General features: G+C 28.7%; 1 protein-coding gene across 4 annotated transcripts in view; it reads right to left on the bottom strand.

Annotated features, from left to right (window-relative positions):
• The window catches only part of LOC142324032 (uncharacterized), a 171057-nt gene that overhangs the window by 35538 nt on the left and 112561 nt on the right, over window positions 1-22958 (bottom strand). For 2 of the 4 annotated variants that reach the window (XM_075364603.1, XM_075364604.1), the window contains exons 3-5: window positions 9444-9521; window positions 5324-5416; window positions 4975-5166 (exon numbers count right to left, since the gene is read on the bottom strand). In XM_075364603.1, coding sequence (XP_075220718.1) covers window positions 4975-5166; window positions 5324-5395 — 264 coding nt within the window. In that variant the 5' untranslated portion in view covers window positions 5396-5416; window positions 9444-9521. The remainder of the gene's footprint in view (window positions 1-4974; window positions 5167-5323; window positions 5417-9443; window positions 9522-22958) is intronic. The other 2 variants (XM_075364605.1, XM_075364607.1) reach the window with 1 other exon arrangement.

Below are 22958 nucleotides of genomic sequence, written 5' to 3'. Positions count from 1 at the left end.
TACAGTAAAAAATCTAAGAATAAATAAAAATGAAAGAACATCAACTATGTTTGGGATTATAGATTTAACAAGATTAGAGAAATGATCAAAATCACAAGAATTGTTTGCTTTTATACCATTAACAATGGTATAAATTTCAAAATCTTCAACAGGATTTTAAGAAAAAGGAATTATTAATAGCATTTTCAGAAAACTTTTTTTTTCACAGAAACATCACCAAAAAAAAAATCAAAAGAATTCAAACGAATCAACTGATCAAGTGACTTTTTCACTTTAATGAAACTGTCCAAAAAATACTCAATTCAAAACATTAGGAATATCAATAGAAGATTTGAATAATTCACCACCACTTTCAATTCTTGTAATTTCCGTATTAAATAAATATGACTGTAGGCCATTAATTTCATTTATCAATTTCCACTGTTTTTTAATGTTTTTAGGGTTAACTTCAAAAAGATTAGTAAAATATTCATGCTTTCTATTTCTAAGATTAACTAAATTATTTTCATAAAAACAGTGAACTTGTTTCTTCTTAGCACACTATTATTTTTGTCTTTACATAGTTTTGTAAAAGGTATTATTAGTAAATTATTACAATTTTCTCTAATAATTGACTCATTAGCAATGATATTTTTAATTTTCTTACAAAATTTTTTTCCTGTTTACATTTATCAAGCTCATTAGACAAAACAAAAAAAAAATCTGAAAATTAAAAAAAGGACAATTACAATCACAAACAATTTAACCAATCACAAACTTTCAAATTATCATATAACATTTCAAAATTTGCTTTATCTGTACAAGTAGACTTTAAATTCGATCTATTCTTGTTACATATTTTGAAACTAGCTCAAGTTTAATAAAATAATGATCTATATGTAATATTCAAGTCACTCAGCTGACACTTAAACTCCCAATCTTTTTATTCCACCATCTCACAAATATATGATCAATACAATTAGAAGACTATGTTCCAATTCTCATTGACACATCGACTACCGATTCCAAACCATTTGAATTTAATATAGATAAATAGTTTTTTTTGTAAATCTACCTCTCGAAAACTAATTTAAATTCATATCTCCAATAAAAATAATATTCTTTAAAAGATTCATTTCCAGAATAATTTTCACGTTATTAATAAAACTTTCCAAGTCACCTTTTATCCATCTAAAAACAGCAATTAAAGTAATAGAACAAACACCATTAACTTCACAGTTTTAACAAAATGAAATCCCCCCTGATATAAAAGAAATAGTTTTTGTCTTAGTAGTTATAAGGTCACTCACAACATAAACAATAACACTTCCAGCTTCATTAAAAATCTTATCCTTTCATTAAAAAATTATTTATATTCAGCCAATTAAACAAATTTAATTTTTCACCACTTATCCAAGTTCCCTGTCAACACAATAATATCTGAAGATAAGTTCATTTCAGATAAAGAGAAAATAAAAATAATCAAAATTATGACTGATACATCTAATATTCCGATTTAAAATTACTAAATGAAAAAAAATCACTGTTTTCTGTGTATCTTGACATAAAAATAAATATTAAACAAACATACAGAAAATTAATCATTCTGAATCAAACTTATTTAAATCATCAACTGAATTAATTGTTATTATATTTGAATTATTTAACTTTCTTATGAGTATTTTACCTCTCTTAATCCATAAATAAACAAGCAAGACTAAAGGAAATCTTTTATTATGTATGAAATTTACATATATTGTAACAAGATTGGTATAGCGGACCTGAGTAACGGATTCCTACCAATTAAGAGAAAATATAATAATGGAAGGAATCCAGAATGGGGCTAAAGGAACCCTTTTAGTAAAGGCAACAGGTCCATTTAACAATCGTCTTTTGTAATACTGCCCACTGACACACTAAACAGATGTCGTTCTGTGAGAAGAGTTACTGAACCAAGGTTTGGAATTTCATGGGAAAATGTGAGAGTGGTTGATCATTCTCACATTTCGAGTTGGGTCCAGTCTGGCGGTAAGAGGATACTCCAGAGAAGACCAGTTAAAAATCAGATCTGCGAAATCAGTCTAAGTGAGACGTTATGATGTCAGTCTGCAAAATGAGTGCTACAATGGAGAAGTTATTACACGAATTCAACATGATCAAGGTGATGTCACAAGTAATTTCAATGTGGGCAGTACATGGAAATAAGAAATGGTTCGGTGAGTTACTGTTAAGACTTTTTAGTACATTTCACTTTCCACTTTCATTTCTCTTTCACTTATGTGAAAGAGATAATGTACTAAATTTGTGTGAGATAATGTACTAAATTTAATTCACTTTTATTTGTGAACAGAAAAGGTATTTGCAGTAAAAGAACTTTATACTTTTCTTATCTATTGTACTATTGTTGTTAATACAAGACCAGCAGTCATGCCAATGTCTTCTGTCAATGGGACTGAATTCTGGTTTTCATTATTTATCTACTTATGAATTATCCTGACAATTGCTTTAAATTCCGTTTTGTATGTAATCACTGTTATTATTGACATTTATTATTATTACTATTATTGTTGTTGTTGTGATTACTATGATCGTTATTTGTTTATTTATTATTGTCATTATTCTAATTATTATTGTGAGTGTATTATTGTCACTTATTATTATTATTACTATTACTATCGTCATTATTATTGATTTGTCTGTTTTATTTATGTCTTTAAACCAATAAATTGTAATTATATAAACATTATAAATTTTCAATCTCTCAATATCCTGATCGAGCTGCAAACAAGTGACAATATATATATATATATATATATATATATATATATATATATATATAGGGTTATCTGTAGTCATATCAAGATACCTTGTAGAAAAATCATGATTATTCATCCTACTTTGTAAAAATTTTTCTTTCAAATTTTCTTTTAAAAATCTGAAACTGAAGTATAATAAATTTCTTCCTCAACAGGAAAAAGACCTCCATGAAGTCTTCATTAGGCAATTCATCCACTGAACTAATTACTTCAGTCTTCAAAAATTTGTTTCCAGAGTTCAACGCATCCATATCCAAGGAAAGTTATTTAATTTTTCAGCATGATCCAATATTACATTAACTTCATCTAATTTGGAATTCAGAGATTCTAATGAAATATTAAGTTCTAATGAACTTTGCAAATTCATTTTTATCTTCTTTCATTTGTTTAAGCAAATAAAACAATTGACCAATAGTTATCTCACACTTTTCTGTTCTGCCGTCTTTAACCGCAAACTGTTTCTTCTTTCTTCACTATAAATATCCCATCTAAAACCTATTTCTTCCAATTTATAACAGTCAATATCTTTTTTATTAAAATTAACACATCTTTTATGAAAACATATCATTACAAGTTTTACATTCAATTTTTAATTTGTTTTGTGAAATGACTTTACAGCAACTCACTTTTGACACTTCATAATTATAAGTTTTAAAGTTATATCTGTCTCAGGAAAAAGTTATTACAATTATATAAACATATATAATTATTATAGCTAACAATAAAAGTCAACATCAGCCTCAAGTTTAAATTAACATTCCTTTCAACCGTTGTAATCTTACTTGTAAACAACCTGATAATGGTTATCACTTGGCACTCCTAGCATTACTAAATTTCATTAGACAATGAATGACATGGTGGTATACACAATTTTATTATGCGCATATGCATAGGCACATTATTATGTTCTGATAGCAATAGTTGAAATATATTTCATAAATGATACAATCATTACTTCTTTACCAGCTGAGAGACACAGACAATCAATGAATATAGAGGGAGTTAACTTTAGCAATACTGAAGGATGTAACATAGCATAGATTACCCAAAGTACCGTTTACAAAGTTTTATACACACCATAGCTAAAGACAAAATATGTTTTTATAGTAAATATAGTTTTCTATTTTTTATGTTACACATAATCAAGCTGCACTTTTAAAAACTGGATATTAACTTTAGGCAAATAAAATATCACTAAGCTTAACATTAAAAATTCTTAATATATGTCTTTCAAAAGGTTTTGCTAACCTATATAAACCTATGCAACTAAATATAACAAATTTAAAAAAAGAAAAAATATATTATCTGTCAATTTTCATGTTTTATAATTCCCATTCTAAAGCATTTCACATCAAAAAACTATGCAAGTGAAAAAGAATACTAAGGTACTGGTGTAAAAGGGACATAAAGGAATAAGAAAAATTTAATTTTCAGAAAATATTTCATTTTAAATAAATACACACAAAAACTAGACACTCTAACCTTACTTAAAAAAATCCTGAAAAATTTCAAACTCACTACTAAACAGTTATTTTGTTTTACAGGATTCCAGGCAAGATTTACAGAGAAGATTAAGAGGTAAAAATATCCTATCTGAACATGTATTTTATTATCTGTTTACTTATTTTCAGGTGGAATAAATTTATTTATTTGCTTAAAGTTGAAATTATACTGTCTCACAACAGCCTATAAACCATAAGTCAGACTTCCAGTTTCAGTCAACTATTTATCAGACGGTACCAGTAATTTAACATCCAAAGTTGAAGTACACTGATAATATGGACATTTTATCTCAATAATACCTATAAAAAAAAACTATTTTATAAAATTAAAAAAAGAAATTGCTTATAAATCAGCAAATGTTATTCTGGTCAGTACATAATAATACAAGAGATATCATCATATCAGAAATGAGTAAGTGTGCTATACCATCTATAAAAATAAGCAACAGCTTAGCATTTGCTTGTTTCAAAAAAAGATTTTCTCCAAAAATTAAAAAAATCCAGCAGAGAAAATTGTATAATAATAACGTCCCCAACCCTGGAAATGTGAATTACTAATCTAAAATCATCAGTTTACATAGATGATCATTTAAAAATAAAAAAATAAAATACATATAAAATAGTACACAAAGTGAATTACGGAATAAAAAATAATAATAATTTTAATCAGAACTTACAAGTATAATAGATTGTGATCTAGTAAGAACCTGTAACTCAAGACCTTTACCGGGTCGAACACTTGCAGCAATCCCCATATTTAATGAACCACGACATGGGGATAAATTAACATACTCCATTTGTGATTTATAATAATGCAGTAGACGACCTTTCAAAACAAACCACAAACGTTTCCAACGGCACACCATTCGCTGTAAAATGAACAAATCAAAAACAGATAAATAATATTAAAAAAAAAAAGAAATAATGTATGGTGTTACTTTTTATTTTTATTTTAAATTTAAAAAAAACCTGAAACAATTACAACTGAATTGCATGCTCTGAGTTAACAATAACCAAATTGCTTACCATTTTACCACGTTTTTCCAGGTATCCAGCCATCTTCACTGGTGACTTTTTTTCTGTATTTGCAACCATCATTTAATATCGATTTATAAAACACTGAAACAAAAGGAAACAAAATCCAGTATTAATTTTAAATTAGAACTGAAATCCACACTCAACTCTCTCTGTCACGCGCACGCGCGAGCACACACTCACACACACACACTCACACACACAGGCACAGACAGACAGACAAGAGCGGGGGGGTGGTAAAACCAGTATTTGTAATGAAATACACAAATATATAAAGCATATTATGATTACTTTTTAAATTTTACACATGGAAAAGGGGTTCTTCTGTATCTAAGTACTATAGTCTTTATTTTAATCAGAACAGCTGGACTTTCTGGGAGTGCAGTTATATACTCTGAAATCACAAGTATATTTATTTATTTGGGTAAGGTTTGTCAAACTTTCACAGAATTTGTGAAATAAGTAATGGTTTATGAAAAAATTAGATAACAGCTGAAAATGTGAATTGTCGCACTGATTTTTTTAGAACTAAAAAACTTAGTTCTCTATGTATTCGCGTATGTCATACAATTAATTTTTTTAGGTAAAATTTTGTATGAAACAGTTATTCATATTCCAAGCAAATATTAATTGTAATCATACAGTTTTCTTGACTTGTTTTCTTTAAAAGAAAACAAGTCAAGGCCAAATTAATGAGATTTTGTATGAATGTTATGACCAAAGCTTTCACATTAAGAAGTTATTGACAAATATTTATTGTTAATAATATTTATATCTTTAAAAAAAGAAAAAGATTGCTTTATTCATAAAACAGTATGTCTAGAACATCCAATTTTTTTTTAATAAAAATTGAGCATTAGTAAAAAAAATCTGATTTTTTAACCACAACCATATTCCTCTTACCACAACAATCAGTCTTGTCAGAAACATTTTATTTCTTAATTTATTTATTGATTCAAATGATATTTTTAGAAGATGTAATACAACTTGGCTGAGTCTGGACTATTTTTTTTCCTGTTTAGCCTCCTGGAATCACCGTCAGGTATTACTTCAGAGGATGAATGAGGATGGTATGTATGAGTGTAAATGAAGTGCAGTCTTGTACAGTCTCAGTTTGACCATTTCTGAGATGTATGGCTAATTGAAACCCAACACCAAAGAACACTGGTATCCATGATCTAGAATTCAAATCTGTATAAAAAAAACTGCCTTTACTAGGACTTGAACGCTGGAACTTTCGACTTCCAAATCATCTTATTTGGGAAGACGTGTTCACCACTACACCAACCCAGTGAGTTAGGCTGAGTCTGGACTAATAGGCCCTAACATCCCCCATTGTTAGAGTAAGTACACTTTGTTATACCCCTGAATCAGGTGAGGATAAATACTAATTAGAACCTATCAATACAATAGTATATTAAGGCAAAAAGAGCACAAAAATATAACTGATCTATCTTTGTATTAAACTTATCATCTTCCACTTATCTTAGAAAGACAAACATTACCCTTGCACCTGGCATAAAATTCCTAAATTATAAACTCTCACAGCTGAATTTCTGAAAGTGGTTTGTACAATTTTATTGAAATTTTCATTGGTTTATTCTTTATATAGAATATTTAATATGTTTGTGGAATATTTAAATATGATAAAAATATTGTTTTATTTAATTTTGTAAGAAATAAAATTTATTAAAAAAAGGGATGGGCAGCTAAAATTGTACATTAACCTATAATTACCAAAGAGAAAATCCATTTAATGGAATATTGTTTTATGAATATCTTGACAGAATAAAAAGTATAAATCATAAACAATACAATCATAAAAAAAATAATAATACAAATATACAGTTATAGAAATAAAGGAATAAATCTGCTTTAAGGAATAAGTTAATTGTAATTATTTTTTCTCAGTTTTTCATAATAATGTAAAGTAAGCAATCTCACAGAATCCTTGTTATTGTAAATAGAATAGTTTATGAGATCTGGGTTTATTTTTTTTCTGGGCAAAAAAGCTTTTGCATTATCATCACTTGGACATGATATATTTGTTGTAGATAAATAAAGTTAAAAAATGACAAAAATTAATTAAAAACGAAAACCTAGCAATGTTAAAATATCTTAAACCAAAAAGCTTGTAATGCATATTAAAAGCGAAATAAGAACACAAATAAAGACCACAGTGGATGAATCATTAATAAAAGTAACTTAAAAGAATAAAAATTACCATCTGGCATATGCCAAACGGTATACATAGTCGACAAGGACCATCTAAATAATTAAATTATTAAATCAAGATGCACAGCCTTTATAAACTGCAAGACAGTTGATAACATCATTGCATTATACCAAAACATAATTAGCATGTCAGTCCCTAGTTTAAACTTGCGACACAATGCCACATAACAGATACAATCTTCAAGAATGTGGTGCACTGTTAGTTGGCAGTCGCACCATGCACAAACAGGTGAATCTTTTTGCATCATCGATATTCATGAGTTAGCCTAGTGTGCCCTACTTGCAAATGGGAAATAACAACCTCCTCTCAATGGTTATTTCTGCACGAGGGGCTCCATGGTGACACAGTCTGCTTAATTGTTAACAGTATCCCATTCACTTTGCCACTCATCTTAAACTATTCTCTTCGGGAAACAGACAAGATCGTTAGAAGCAACACGATTGGTTTAAGTAGGCTGCAAACAAGCCTCTTTTAGCACACTATCTGCATGCTCATTGCCTAAAATTCCAATATGGATCGGGATCCAGCAGAAGCTCACAGTTGTATTATGTCTAGTCATCTCTGAAATAACTCACTGAATCTCACAGACAACAGGGTACACATCACTAAAATCACCTGTAAGGCACTCATGGAATCCAAGAAAACAAGTACATGTCAAAATGTTGGGCTAATTATACTTAAGGCCTTATTAACAGCAAACAGATCCACAACGAAAATGCTGGTGATGCTGGGGAGATCCGAGTTTAGAGAAGTTAGTCGAGACAAATCTGTTTTTGCAGATATTATTTACGAGATGTTGTATGAAGACTGATTATGTTTAAATTGACAATAATCAACATTTGGAGAAGAGAATTTGCAAAATTCTCTTTAAAAAAAAAATTTAGAGAATTCTCTTTAAAAAAATTTAGAGAATTTTGGAACAGAATTTGCATCTCAAAATTAGGAAGATGAATACTGTCAGGAAGGAATCCTTAAACTGAAGTGACCAATAAACCATCAACTGAAGAAATAATAAATGCTTATAAAGTTATTAGGGAATTTCTTGAAGCTTAGCCAAATGCAGACTTTTGAAGTTATAAGCTTGTGGTTCAATTAATTAATTTAATTTGTTTAAAAAAAAAAAAAAAATAGAAAACAAATATCCTACCTGTAAGTAGGATATATAAAAAAATAATGATTTAATAAAGCTTATTTCATTTTAAAAATACTTCTGTACAGTACCAAACTTTCAATTACTTTTTTATCTGTTTTCCTAAAATTCTAATTATTTCTCGAAAAACCAAACCAAAGTAAAAATCCAATAATGGTTAAAAAAGTTAATTATTGTTCATATAATTTTGTTTTAAAATTAGTTTAAAAAATTTATGGAATGTTTAACTCTGCCAAGAATTATTTATAATCATAATTACACCAATACTGATCAAAGGAATTATGAAGTAACTTTCAACAGTTTTTTCCACCATCGATTTAAGCAATAATTTATGAGCAACTGTCAAATAAAATAATTTCACGACTATTGTCATATAGGCAATTTTGCATTAATCAAAAAGTTTATTTAATATGATGCTAATGAGTTCTGTATTGTTCAGTACCCACCCAATGCTGTAAAGAAATTCTGTAATTGGAAAATTCTGATTAATGAATTAATTTTCACTGATAAAAAGGCTATTATCTGTTGAGAAGGTTATACTGTAAATAAAAATAATAATAGAATGGTACCGTAGCTGGACATTAACCTGCTGTTCCCAGTGAATAAATAAATATTAATATATTCAAATAGGCCCTGCAAACAATAGCCACAGTATTATAAAAATATATATATAAAATCTGAATAAATTTTTCAGATAACTACCTTTTAAAAAAAATATTACTCACATTGGCCTAAAAGAATTGCTACACAAGTGCATACCATCCAATCAAATGAAGTGTGACAACTTACTTCCCAGAATGTATCTGTAAAAAAGTACATAATTTAAATCATTTAGAAGCTGCTCATTAGTGGCTACCTTTTAAGCATATCTATGCACTGGTTTAAATGTGCATCCATTTCTGGAAACACACCTACAATTCTATCCTGAATTTAAAATTAAAGACTGCACTTAAAGGACAATGAGTTTGTAAAATCACTGATAAGAAGCCTAGAGAAGGCTTCTTATCAGTGATTTTACAAACTCATTGTCCTTTAAGTGCAGTCTTTAATTTTAGAAACATCTAGAAATCTCACAGGGGATTAAGTGAGATGACTTAATTAATCTAATGACTTAATTTCACAGGGAATGACTTAATTCAGTAACTAATTTTTTGACCAGAAACTCTCCCATAAAAGCGCACCATAATGCATTGTCATGATGGATGGATCCATTCCATCTGTAATACCACAATTCAAGTCTTTTCTTCTGAGTAGATTCTTGTATTCTATTCAATATCATAAATCATTTCATCAAGCACTGATTACACAATTATTTACTGACCATAGAAAGTCCGGTATTCTGTTCAAATTTCCATTCATCATTTTAATTTTTGGCTGCCCACTGCTGGAGACATCTCTTTTGTCATTATAATGCATGCTTTCACCTAAATTATATTCAATTTCAACAACTCCAACATTTCAGTAACAGTTTAACTGATATCCACGCATAGTTTGATCGCAAGATACTGCTTTAAATTTGGATCACTAATTTTTATGCCAAATTTTACAGGCAGAAATTTATTGTTTTCATTAATAAATTGTTTAATCAGCTTGAGATTATACAACAATTTGTTAAAATATCTATAAACAGTTATTCACATGCTTCCAATCAAACCACCATGAAGGTGAAATTTCAGAGCCGTTTCAAAGAATTAAATTGTCAAGCTTCATGACTTTCATACGTGTGACTATATAAAAGATAAGAATTTCTTGATTTTTTGAAAATACTTTCTCCTTTAAAAATTACCATTTCTAAGAAAGATTTTTGAACCTAAATATAAAAATTTCATTGGAATTATTGATTGTAAGCTTACAAAGTATTCGTGATGATTACATTAAAAAAATTATCACTTTTTCAAAAACAGAAAAACTCTTTCAATGTTATAAAACAGTAATGATTTTAACCAAAATCATATACTATAATTACTTTAATGATATACACTATCTGTTACTAATTGTGGCAAGTTTTATTCATATACCAGAACTAATTACAATACCACAGGAACTCTTTCACTACAGATTAACATAATCATTGATTGCTTGGTTAATTCGTAAACCAGATTACAGTAGAGTATTATTACATTACTTGTTTCATAAACACTATTAATAATGTACAAACAATGAGGAAGTATTAATTTACTTAATATTATTAATTAACACAAAAATAAAAATCGTTTGCCATACATAAAATATTAACATTCTATTAACAACTTTCTTATTATAATAAAAACTAAAAGAAATCACAACACATAAAGTATATAGTTACAAAAAAAAGGTAATTAACTTAATTAAAATATTAATTAGTCATAATACAGAGTAGTACATACAACATGAATGAACGGTAAGGTGTTAAGTAAACCATAAAGTAAAAGTAAAATAATAATACATAATTTGTAGAGATATTATCAGTTAGAACAACCAGAATAAAAAATGAGATAATAATAATTAGTTTATAAAAAGAATTTCAATAATATTACATTTATATACTTCGTTTACAATCATTACAAACATGGAATTTCTAACGCAATAATAGTGTGATACTAAAATCATGGAAATACAGGGGTGTTACACAAAGAAAAGGAGAAAATTTCAGGACATGTTCTACTGATGAAAATAATTAAAAACGTATTAAATAATACATAATAATTAAATCCATATAAACTTAGGTCTGCAAACGCTTTGTTTTCGAGTTCAGGTTAGCGAAAGATTTCTCCCGCATTTCAGCTCTTCTAATAAAAAAAAATCCCTACTGTAATTTTTGAGACCCAAATTAAGAAAGTAATGTTGATGTTTCCTTATGTAATTTGAGCTGGAAAATAGGATAAAACAGGTCCCAGATTTGTAACTTCAGTAGTTTTTAAGATACTCGACGTAAAACACAAAATTCAATGTCGAAAAACAGGTTTTTTTGGTTTGTATTACATAGATCTGTTAAATGACTAATAAGTGCACGGAAGATTTAGTAACAAAACTTGTAAAGAATTTAATTCTCAGAAAATTATTGTAAATACAGTCATTAAAAGTAAATAAAAACTTCTAAAAATCTGGGTTTTATTGAAGCGAAACAGACAGATAATCGTTTTTTTTTTGTACCTAACAAATTCTTTTTAAAAATAAAAACCCTAATTATTGGTAATTATTTTAATAGAGATACAAAATTTATAACGGAATATTATAGCTATGTATACTGAATAATTTACACAAGTAAAACGAAATAATTATGTAAAAACTAAATTGAAATTTATGTTACTTTAGAAATATTTTTAAAAAATTTACTGTTTTTGATGACAATATTAACAACCAATCAATAATGAAAATTGTGTACTTCGTTTGAATTTATCGACATAAATTATCATGTGCATAAAGGAAGTGTAGTGTTATCACATCGTAGTGTGTAAAAATGTCGTATCAAATTTTCTAACGAAGAATATCCCGATATAAATTTTGTTTATGGATTTTGCAACTTACATTCCGAACCTACTCGACATGAAAATTCAAGAGGGATTTCTTGGAAGGCGGATTCCAAATACGAAAACATTTTCTTCAGTGTATCAACATTTACGAACGAGAGGGTAGTTTCCAACGTGTTAGTTTTCTGTTGAACACCACGTAAATCATCGTGTTAATGATCAACACCGTGTGATTCAGGTACTATTTCACGTCGCACTGGTTTGCCAAAAAACAAAGTGTGGTGCATCCGATGGAGAGAAAATCTTTATATTTTCTGCCTGCAGAAAGTTCAAAATTTGCGGTAGACAGGTTACCCCACGCGGCTGAACTTCTGTCATTGGCTTCCAGACAACGCTAAGGTAAATTCAGTTTTATTTACTGATGAAGCCACTTTTACGAGAAACGGATCTTCAATTTTAAAAATATTCATTTACCGGCGAAGACAATCACATGGTACTGAGGAAACTAGTTTTCAACATAATTTCACATAATGTTTGGTGTAGCATTATTTATGACAAAATTTTTGGACTGTTTGTTTTCAATGAAAACCTTACGGGAGGTGCATACGCTCATTTCTTGACAAATAATTTGCCGGTTCTTTTGGAGAATGTACCTTTACAAACTAGATTGCAATTGATTTTCTAGCACGATGGTACAACGCCACATTTTTCTTTAGTAGCTAGAAATCACTTGAATGCTAATTTCTTAATCTGGATTAAACGTGGTGGACCAATCGGCCACCACGATCACCTGACTTAACGCCACTAGATTACTTTATTTGGGGCCATAAGAAAACGATAATACCAAACAAAAAATTAATACTAAAGAACAGTTACGCATTAAAATACGAAATACTACTGAATTTATACGAAACGATCCTGAGAAAACCACCGGAAATATTTTACGTCTGGCAGAGTGCAATGTACATGTGAAGGAGGGAATTTCAAACAATTACTGAAACTAAGATTTGTTATTCTGTTACCATTTATCATTTGATGATTTTTTGTTTTTGTTTTGCTATATTAAGAATAATGTTTATTAGGTTCAGAATAATGCGATTTTCTGTGTATTTTTCGTCTATTTTGCTTCAATCAAAAACCGATTTTTAAAAGTTTTTAATTACCTTTTATCGGCTATATTTACATTAATTTTCTCACAATTAAATTCTCTACAAGTTTTGTTACTAAATCTTCCGCATGTCATTTAACAAAGTTACTATGTTACTAAATCTTCCGCATGTCATTTAACAAAGTTACTATACTACAAACTAAAAAACGAATTGTCTTTCTACATCGAATTTTGTGTTTTACGTCGGATATCTTAAAAACTAATGGAGTTACAGTTATGGGACCTGTTTTATCCTATTTCCCAGCTCAAATTACATAATTACCCACCAACTTTACTCTTAATTTGGGTCTCAAAAATTATAGTAGTGCTTCTATTTTATTAGATCTGAAATCCAGGCGAATCTTTCGCTAGTCGTAACTCGAAAAGAAAGCGTTTCCAGACCTATGTTTACATGAACTGTTTTCATTGTTTTCACCAGTAGAACATGTCCTGTATGTTTCTCCTCTTCGTGGGACACCTGCATGAGAGGAAATAAGAGAAATATTTTTGGTCAAAATAACAAACAAAATATCTAAAAAAGTAAGATTAATAGGTGGTTATACTAGCAATTTGCGAACTCTCTCATTTTGTACTGAGTTTTATAATACAACTAAATTAATAATAATCAACAATCAAACGTTGTGTATGTTACCATTCTCCCCAAAAACTACTCGATCGATTTCGTGCGGTTTTTTGGATTACATATGGAATCACTTCAGACCAGGTTCGTAGACGTGTTTTACGGTTATAGGTCACGAGGCGTTACAGTAGATGTTTCTCTAAAACGGCTAAGCTGATTTTGATGCAATTTTTGCGTTACACAGATATAACGGCAGAGCAGGTTCTTGGATTAGTTTTACGGTTATAAGCCGCATGGTGGCGCAGCAGTAGATATGTTTCTTCAAAACGGCTTTTGAATGTTTCTAAGTCTTTCTAACTCCAGCAAGGCTACATTATTGTGTGAATTATTAAATAATCTGTGCTGGTCAAGTACACTAAACTTTCATCAGCCTGTATAAACGTCCCACTGTTAAGCATAGGCCTACTAATCTTTTTATACTAAATAGAAAATAAAATAAAAAAAATTAAAAACCCACGAAGAGAAAACCTTAAAAACGTGAATAAATAACTGTATATTTACCATATAAAATTATCTGTGACATTGTGATTTTGTTTTTAAGAAAATAAAATTTTGATTGCCGGTCGTGCACAACCCGTAGACTGCATAGATAAGCTTTATAGTTATCATAGTCACGCACGACGGTTAATTAAAATCTTAAATTTTACAGTCTTAAAAACACTATCACAATGTCAGAGGATTATAAGGTAAAAATACAGTTATTTAATTATTTCACATATTTTAACGTTTTTTCGTCATGAATTTTTTTAGAATTTTTAATTTTATCTTACTTTTACTGAGGACACCAGACAGCACTAATTAATAATTGTCAATGAGATATTTTTACTGTATCTCTTTGGTTTTCTTTTTTATATATATATATTTCTTTTTTTTGTAAATAAGGTGTCGAAGAAAAAAAAATTACGACAAAAAAAAAGAATAAAAAAAAGGTTTATCAAAGATCAACCTAATATTAAGTATTTAACAGAACAGACTAACAAAAGCACAATACTGTACAGCAATAGCAGAAGCAAACATCAATAGCTGGGGTAAAATGTACAGATTGAAGTATCTAATAATAATAATAACTGTTGAGGCATAATGGAAATGATGTGATTTCAGGAGTAAATCATTGAATAGGAAAACCATGTTTAGCGGTTTAATAATAACAATCTTCCCTTCATGGTAACAACCTTCCCCCACCTTTCAAAAAAGTATCAATCACAATTTTAAAATTAAAAATTTTAAGAAAAGTTGTTTCAAATGGCTCATTCCATGTAATAAAAAAAAAAAATTACTGAAAATTTTGTTTAAAATCCAAAAATGTGATGTGCTGCAATTCTGTTAGAAATTCAGAGAGAAAGTGCCAAAGATTGAACTAGACAGGTCCTCGCTTCAGTCAGTTGATTATTTAGACTAAAAATAAGAATGGATTATAAGAAATAATAAAATGGTAATTGATTCACTGCTGAGCGGAAATTTGAGAATTAACAGATGTAATAATTTTTAAGTATTAGAGTACAAGAACATAAATTAATAGAAGTAACATAATTTTTTCATTTATGTACTTTAGAGAAGTGGAAGAAGAAAGAGACATCAAAACCAGATTGGTACAACCCAGAAAAATTAAAAAAGAAAAATCTTCTTGTATAAAACACACCTGAATGTGAGAATCATTTTATATTTGAATGGGAGTGTGAAAGAACCTGTTACAATAAAACAAATAGAGAAATTGATTTTTGAAATGACAATCTAAAATTAAGTATTAAACAATTTACATCAAATAAATGGAATTTTTTCAGAAAAAAACTGCCATTTTTTTTAAACAAGGTTACAAAGTCACTTTCAAAATAATAAAATATGCCAAATACTAACAGATTATAGGCAGAAAATCACAGCAACCAAAGAGTAAACAAATTAAAATGCAGTGACTGCATTAAATATTTCACCAGACAGACTGTTTAGACATAAACACAAGGAACATATATTGATGACGGATCCATGGGAAGCCACGAGGGCCATGGCCACCCCCTAAAGGCCTGGAGGCCTTACATTTTGAAAACCCAGTTGAAAAGAACTGAAACTTTTTAACAATACTGTATTGTCAAAATAACCAGATGAAAGTTGCAACTGTATTTAACATGAATATATCTTTTTTTCTTTATATATCTTTCCAAGGCTGATGTCACTTATGCTTTAATGCCTAATCATATCGACACACAAACTGACAGAGATCACATTATCGATTGGTATGCTCAGATGCATAATCATCAAGATGACTTTATTTTGTAAAAAAATTATTGTATGAAATAAAATTAAAAATTTTGGATTGTAATGGATTAATTATAAATATTGAAATGAATGAACAAATAAAAATCAACTTAATTTAAATCTTCATTTCATTACTTTTTATCCCATCTTATATTACGAGTATATATAATTTTGATTGTTTGCATGGTAGTTTTGATTAAAGTAGTTAGGACTTTAGGCTTTACACAGTTGATTCTGGAGTCCTCACCGATTAGAGTTAATTGCAGCTTAATTTTTATAAATTGAAATAAAATTGAAGAAACTTAAGCGCTTTTTTGGTTTTGCCAAAACCATTCCTTTTTGCCTCTTTTACAGTAATACTAGTGACTGACTGGTTAAATAATTTCATGTTTCATGTTTTAAAAGTTCTGAATATAGTGTTTATCGAATAAAACTGTATGAAATATTATATACCCAACCCAATTAAAAGGAAGGGAAGAAAATGTGACCACTGCCACCAAATTCAGTTGTTAGATCGGCTCCTGATTGATACTACAGGTTAACAGCAGAATCATTTATGTAAGTCACTTCATAGAAACAAGACCTACCTACAAAGGCATTAACCACATCAAAGTTTTACAGAAGTAAAAATTAAATCCTCAAGTCATTCAAAAAATAAGATTAAAAAACACAAAAAAACTGTAACAAAAACAGTACTTGAAATGAATGGACACAATTATTTACTGTTAAATTTAATATAAAATTTGTTTACCATATATATAGCATATATATATATATATATATATATATATATATATATATATATATGCTATATATATATATATATAGGATGGATTTCGTTACAATTTTCCAAGTGCATTGAAAACAGTGCTACCAGACAGCCCACTGAAAAAACTTTTGGGAACAGTTTCATTAATCATTTAATAATTTTTTTGAATAGCAAATTTTATTATTAAATAAAACCTTTTCAAATTTAGTGCTGCAGAAGAGTATTGAAAGGAATGGATAGTGCATTAAATCAGTCATAAACTGATGAGTGAAAAAGAAAACTATTTCAAAAAGTAAACTATATTGTGATGAGGATCCAAGTACACTATACAGTAATAGATGAAAAAAGTTGTTAAAAATATTCTCTTATATGGCCTATCTCAGGAAAAAGATGAAAAATGCTGAGTAGTTAAATTACAAATTATCAAACTAACCATGCAATGTTTTTTTTAAAAATACTTAAAACTAAGTATTAATACATTAATTAATACTTAAGATTAATGTTATAAAAGGATGCAATAATTTGATTCTCACAAGGTGTGCCCTTTTCTTCTGTAGTCGTACAAATGTAATTTAACAAAAAAAAAAAAAATAATGATGGATTTAGAAAACCATTTTAAATTGTATGTGAACATGCTATTCTTAAATTACATCAGTACATCAGATATAAAATTTCTCTAGTTTGCAAGCCAAATAACAAATTTAAAAAAAAATATCTCATCATTATAAAAATACATCAACTAATTATAATTTTCATACAATTAACACTAATAACAAAGCAAATCATAAAAATATTGAAACCAGCATTTTGGAGTCAACATAAAGGGAAATGCAGATAATATAATCACACTGTATTACAAAGGAAGTTAAATTTATTTTAGCTTAGATAACAAATACTACTAAATACTGACATACAATGTTCAATGAAACAATAATGGCAATGAATTATGCTATACAATAATTATATTGTCTATCTGGTGCCATAACTGCAAATAAACGTTTTAAAACTGACATGAAGTACAATTCACTCCCAATAATATAATAGCAAACTTCCAAACACAACAATCCTCTAACAGGCATAAAGGTAAATATGAATTCAAACAATTTTTGTTGGTGTTTTATATAGTCAAACAAATTGATAAACATTAGCATACAAAGCCCACCCCAAAATGAAGCCAACATTAGTCCTGCAAAAAAAACCGCTACTCTCATTACAGGGAACAATGTATAAAAAAAATCAATATTTTCAGAAAAATTGACTAATACACATACTGCTTAATTATTACAGCCATCACAATTTTTTTTTTTAAGATCCTCCCTGGAGTTTTCTGTACTGAATACAAGTTAAGTAAGAATAACTTAAATTTAATCCTAAGCCAGCCTCTGTGGCGCGAGTAGTAGCATCTCACCCTTTCATCTGGAGGTCCTGGGTTCGAATCCCGGTCAGGCATGGCATTTTCACACATGCTACAAATCATTCATCTCATCCTCTGAAGCAATACCTAACGGTAGTCTCTGAGGTTATAAAAAAAAAATCCTTAACTGTTTAAACAATCCAACTTACTCAATGCATAAGTAGTATTAGATGTAATAAAAATCAGTTTATAAATATACTATAAGAGATGAAATTCCCACGAACTGAAAGCATTATTAACTCATCACTTCATACATTTTCAATTATTAGACACTTTGGAAGGTTCCAAACATACACCCTCAATCATAGCCATGGGCCATGATACACTTTTGTGGATAGTGAACAAGAACTCCACTATCCATCAGTCCAGAAACAGCCAGATATCTAAGGTTTGATTTATGTCTATGGCATGTGTCATTAGAACAGATACTAAAAAGTTATTAAAATAATTTCATTTAGTAAAAATTTTTTTAAAATGTGCAGTATGTTTTAAACCAAAATTATTCCACTACTTGCTAATGTAAACAGTCTAATTTACACCTATTTCTTAAGAAGTTCCCCATTGAAATGGATAAATACTATTATAAAAAATCAAATAATCACTATTTATTTTACAATACATTTAAAAAAAATTCCTTTTGGCACGCCAGAAAGCGGAGGTAGATTTTACCGGTGCTAAGTAGGGGATAAAAAAGATTTCCACCTTAAGGTTAAGAAAAACTTCAAATCCATTCAATATAACAATGGTTGCATATGAAAAAAGTTTCACATGTTTAGCATACGACAAGCCCCATCTTCTTACAATTCCAGCAAAATTGTTTCAGATAAACGTTTTAGGTAATGTTTAGAGGGCTAACGATCAGTTTAACACTTTAAACTGATTTGATACTGTGCCTATTATGGGAGGTTTTTTTTTTGTTTCAAAACCCTATTTTTTCCATCCTCTGGGCCGGTGGTTGGCGATATCAAAAAACTGTACTTACATAAGTTTTAGGCCCTTATCCAAATAATAGTAGGAGCTTTAAACGAATTCGATATTTCTACTTAATAAGAAAATTATAGCGATACTTTTTTTTTTAAAAAAAGCCCCCCCCCGTAGTCTAATTTTGGCCGTTAACGAACTCGACCGAGATTTTGGGACGAGTTATTTTTAAGGAACAATTTGAAAGTGATAGGCGCAAAATTACGGCAGTTATTATCGTGTCCACAATAAAGTGAAATATATTATATAAATAAACTTTTGAGCTTGACTGTGGTTTTGGTGTCTGGGGGATTTGAAACGCGAAGATATGTCGAAATTTTTCGGAAGTCGAATCATGGTACTACTACAATAGGTAGCTTTCATATGAAATCTATCTAAATGTGTTTAATAATTTAAATAATTTTGATTTTGTAATGAAATATTTTTAAGTGAAACATATTTAATGATTATTACTATTTAATATCTCGCTTAATATTATTTTATCTATGAATTAAATAAATAAACAGTATTTTTATATTTGGTGAATTAAAATTGATATAAATAAACTAAGCAGTACCTTTAACATTAAGTCGTACATGCATTGTATTTAATTAACTCTATAAAATCATTTAATATAATACAAAAAATAAAAAATGTGAAATGACCTAAATTTTGTGTACAAAAATTATTACTAGAATTGGTAAGACAGATAAATAACCTACAAAAAAATTATTCGTATAATACTGAATCAAATTTACCAGTCAATGAAGAAAATCGATGAGAAAAAAAAATATTTTAAAATCAATTCTTTTAATAACCACACTCCTCTATGCCAATACAAATTAATTTATATTTAATAGATCACCCAAATACAGAATAACTGAAATAGGATGACTTACCTTATTTCATTACATGAGTAGAAGCGCTTTCACGAACTTAATTCGCGTCATAAACTGCATTAAATATATATATATATATTCCAAAAAATATCATGAACTCACAATACATAATATCATATCACTACTTATTCATTTATATTTTATATTAAAATTTTTTAAACTAAATTTTATTAAAAACTTTTAGATTAAATTTTAATTTCCTTTATCATACTTTAAAAGCGTATACAAAACTTTAAAAAAAATTTATTTAAATTAAAATTTATAATCAAAACAAGATGTAAAATATAAAAAAAAAATGATAAAGATTAATTAATTAAAACTGATATTACAATAAGATAAAAAATTTTACATATGTGAACAATATAAAAAACATATTTCATGTATATTGTTTAACATATGAACAATATAATGTGATGTCAATATAAATAAATAAATAAAAATTAAAATAAAAATTAAAAACTTTCAAAGTAAAATTAAAAACTTAAGTGAAGAAAAATTATATGCTAGCCGTTTCACTGAATTTACTTTAATCAATATACTCATTTATTTTATTATACAAATAAATACTCTGAGCTATTAATGTTTACTTAGTATTCATTAAATTGATTTTTCAACAAAGTTATTAACTGAGACAAACAGCTGTGTTAAATATGAGAAAACTGCATATTTACGCTGAACATTAAATGTCTTATTACAAATAACTAGTTTCAGTTGTGGTAGTAGTTTTCTATGAAAGTATGGTTGTCTCTTTTAAGTACGATTTTTTTTTTAGGGGGGGGGCGAAAAATGGTTTCGTGTTATTATCGCCTGGGTCAAAATTTAACAAAAAAAGCTCCTTCTTGGATAATAAATACAAGCATTAATAATATAAGTTTAAAACTAAGATAATGAGATTAAAATAATAAAAGAAACGTAACCGTTAGAAAAAAATATGTAACACGAAAAACAAAATAAAATTAAAATTTACGGTTGATTATCATTAAATCTTATGAAATAATGAATCTTCTTAGAAGTAACAATAGCCGATCTAGAACATTCTTGTCATTTCTTAGGATGCGACGAATGTCCCTTGGTAATTTAAATTTGCGTAAGGCCGTATAACAAATGAAGTCTATAAGGATACGACATCCTTGCTTAAATGTGCGGGAGTCGCATCGTAGAACAGTGGTGCGTTCTCTGCTGACATCAGATACCTATCGGCTAACAAGTTGCAGTAAGCATCTCCTCTAAGACTGTCATCTAAAATAAAAGGCCCTGCATTACAATGACCAACGATTCCCGTTCCAAACGTTCATTTTCTGAGGGTGCTGTGAATCAGCTTCCACCTGGAATTATTATCGTTCCAATATTGACAGTTCTCAGAGGCTCATTCACATGGCCATGTAACATAAAAGTCGCTTTATCAGTAAATACTACCGAATTAAAAAAATCCACGTGTACGTCTAATTTTTGCATTATATCACAATACTCAAGTCGGCGGTAAAAATCATCTTTTAAAAGTTCTTGCACCATGTATAGCTTATAAAGGTAAAATTATTTGTATTAAGAATTTTCTAAATAGTCTTCAGGTCAATTTTTTGACATCGGTGAAAAATCACTAATATCATGTTGGGCAACAGCTTTCCGATGAATGAGGGTCTTCAACAAAGTTCTGAAATACATCTAGTGTGATCACTAGATCAGCATCAGTCGTGGTAGTTCTTGGTCTACCGGTGCGAGGATAATTCTTTACAGTACCGATTTCTTCAAATCGCTGTACTATCTTGATCACAATTGATTTGCTTATTTGTTCTCTGTTTGGAAATCTGTTACTTCTTTAAAGACTGAACTCTGTCACTATACCCATACTTCAGAGTTATTCTTTTGGTTTCACTTAAACAAGGTATTGTTATTTGAGGATTTAATATATAATAAAACTAGGTAAATGAAGGAGGAACAATAACATTTTCACCAAAAAGCAAATCTGAACTAGGCCTACAACTTATTTTTTACTAGCACTAACAAATTTTATCATTACAAGTATGTAGAAGTAAAAAGGTGAAACGAGGAGTTAATAAGTCACATGGTTTCACAATACAAACTGCATTGTTGTAAATTAACAGTTGATAAGTAATAAATATCAACTGATATTAACTAGAAAATAATATCAGTTAATATAGCCGTTTAATTTGTTGTTGAGGTATTAATTATCAGTTATCGTTTATTATTATCAATATCATAGCGCTTTTTAAAGTTGGTTATTGTATGGATTATGAATGAAAAATACAATAAAACCGTTCATGTAACGCGTTATTCCTCGTTTTATTGTTAACACTATTTTTTCGTCTTGCAATTTTGAATGCTTATAACTCGATAACGAAACGATTAACAGAAAAACGGGTTTCACCATTGTTTTTCTTGTAAAATTTTAAATCGAAATCATGTGTCAAATGCTCAACTTCCTATTTAAAAAATTAAGTTTGATTCAATATGACGACCAATTTTAAAAATCCACCAGATTGTAAATTTTTTTTTAACTAAGTAGAACCCCATTTCTTTTTGCCTCCAAATACCTCTCAGATATGCAGTATAAAGCTGTTTCCATACTTAAATATCAGCCGATATAATTTTCTTATTGTATGTTAGTATCTTCTTTTTACGTTCACAATAGTTTGAAAGATAAGGAATATCTTATTAACTAACTATCTTGCCATTTATACTGCCACTGAGAAA

Source organism: Lycorma delicatula, chromosome 4 (genome assembly GCF_047948215.1).
Source record: "Lycorma delicatula isolate Av1 chromosome 4, ASM4794821v1, whole genome shotgun sequence".
NCBI classification, from domain to species: domain Eukaryota; kingdom Metazoa; phylum Arthropoda; class Insecta; order Hemiptera; family Fulgoridae; genus Lycorma; species Lycorma delicatula.
This window is presented reverse-complemented; position numbering and strand designations above follow the sequence as displayed.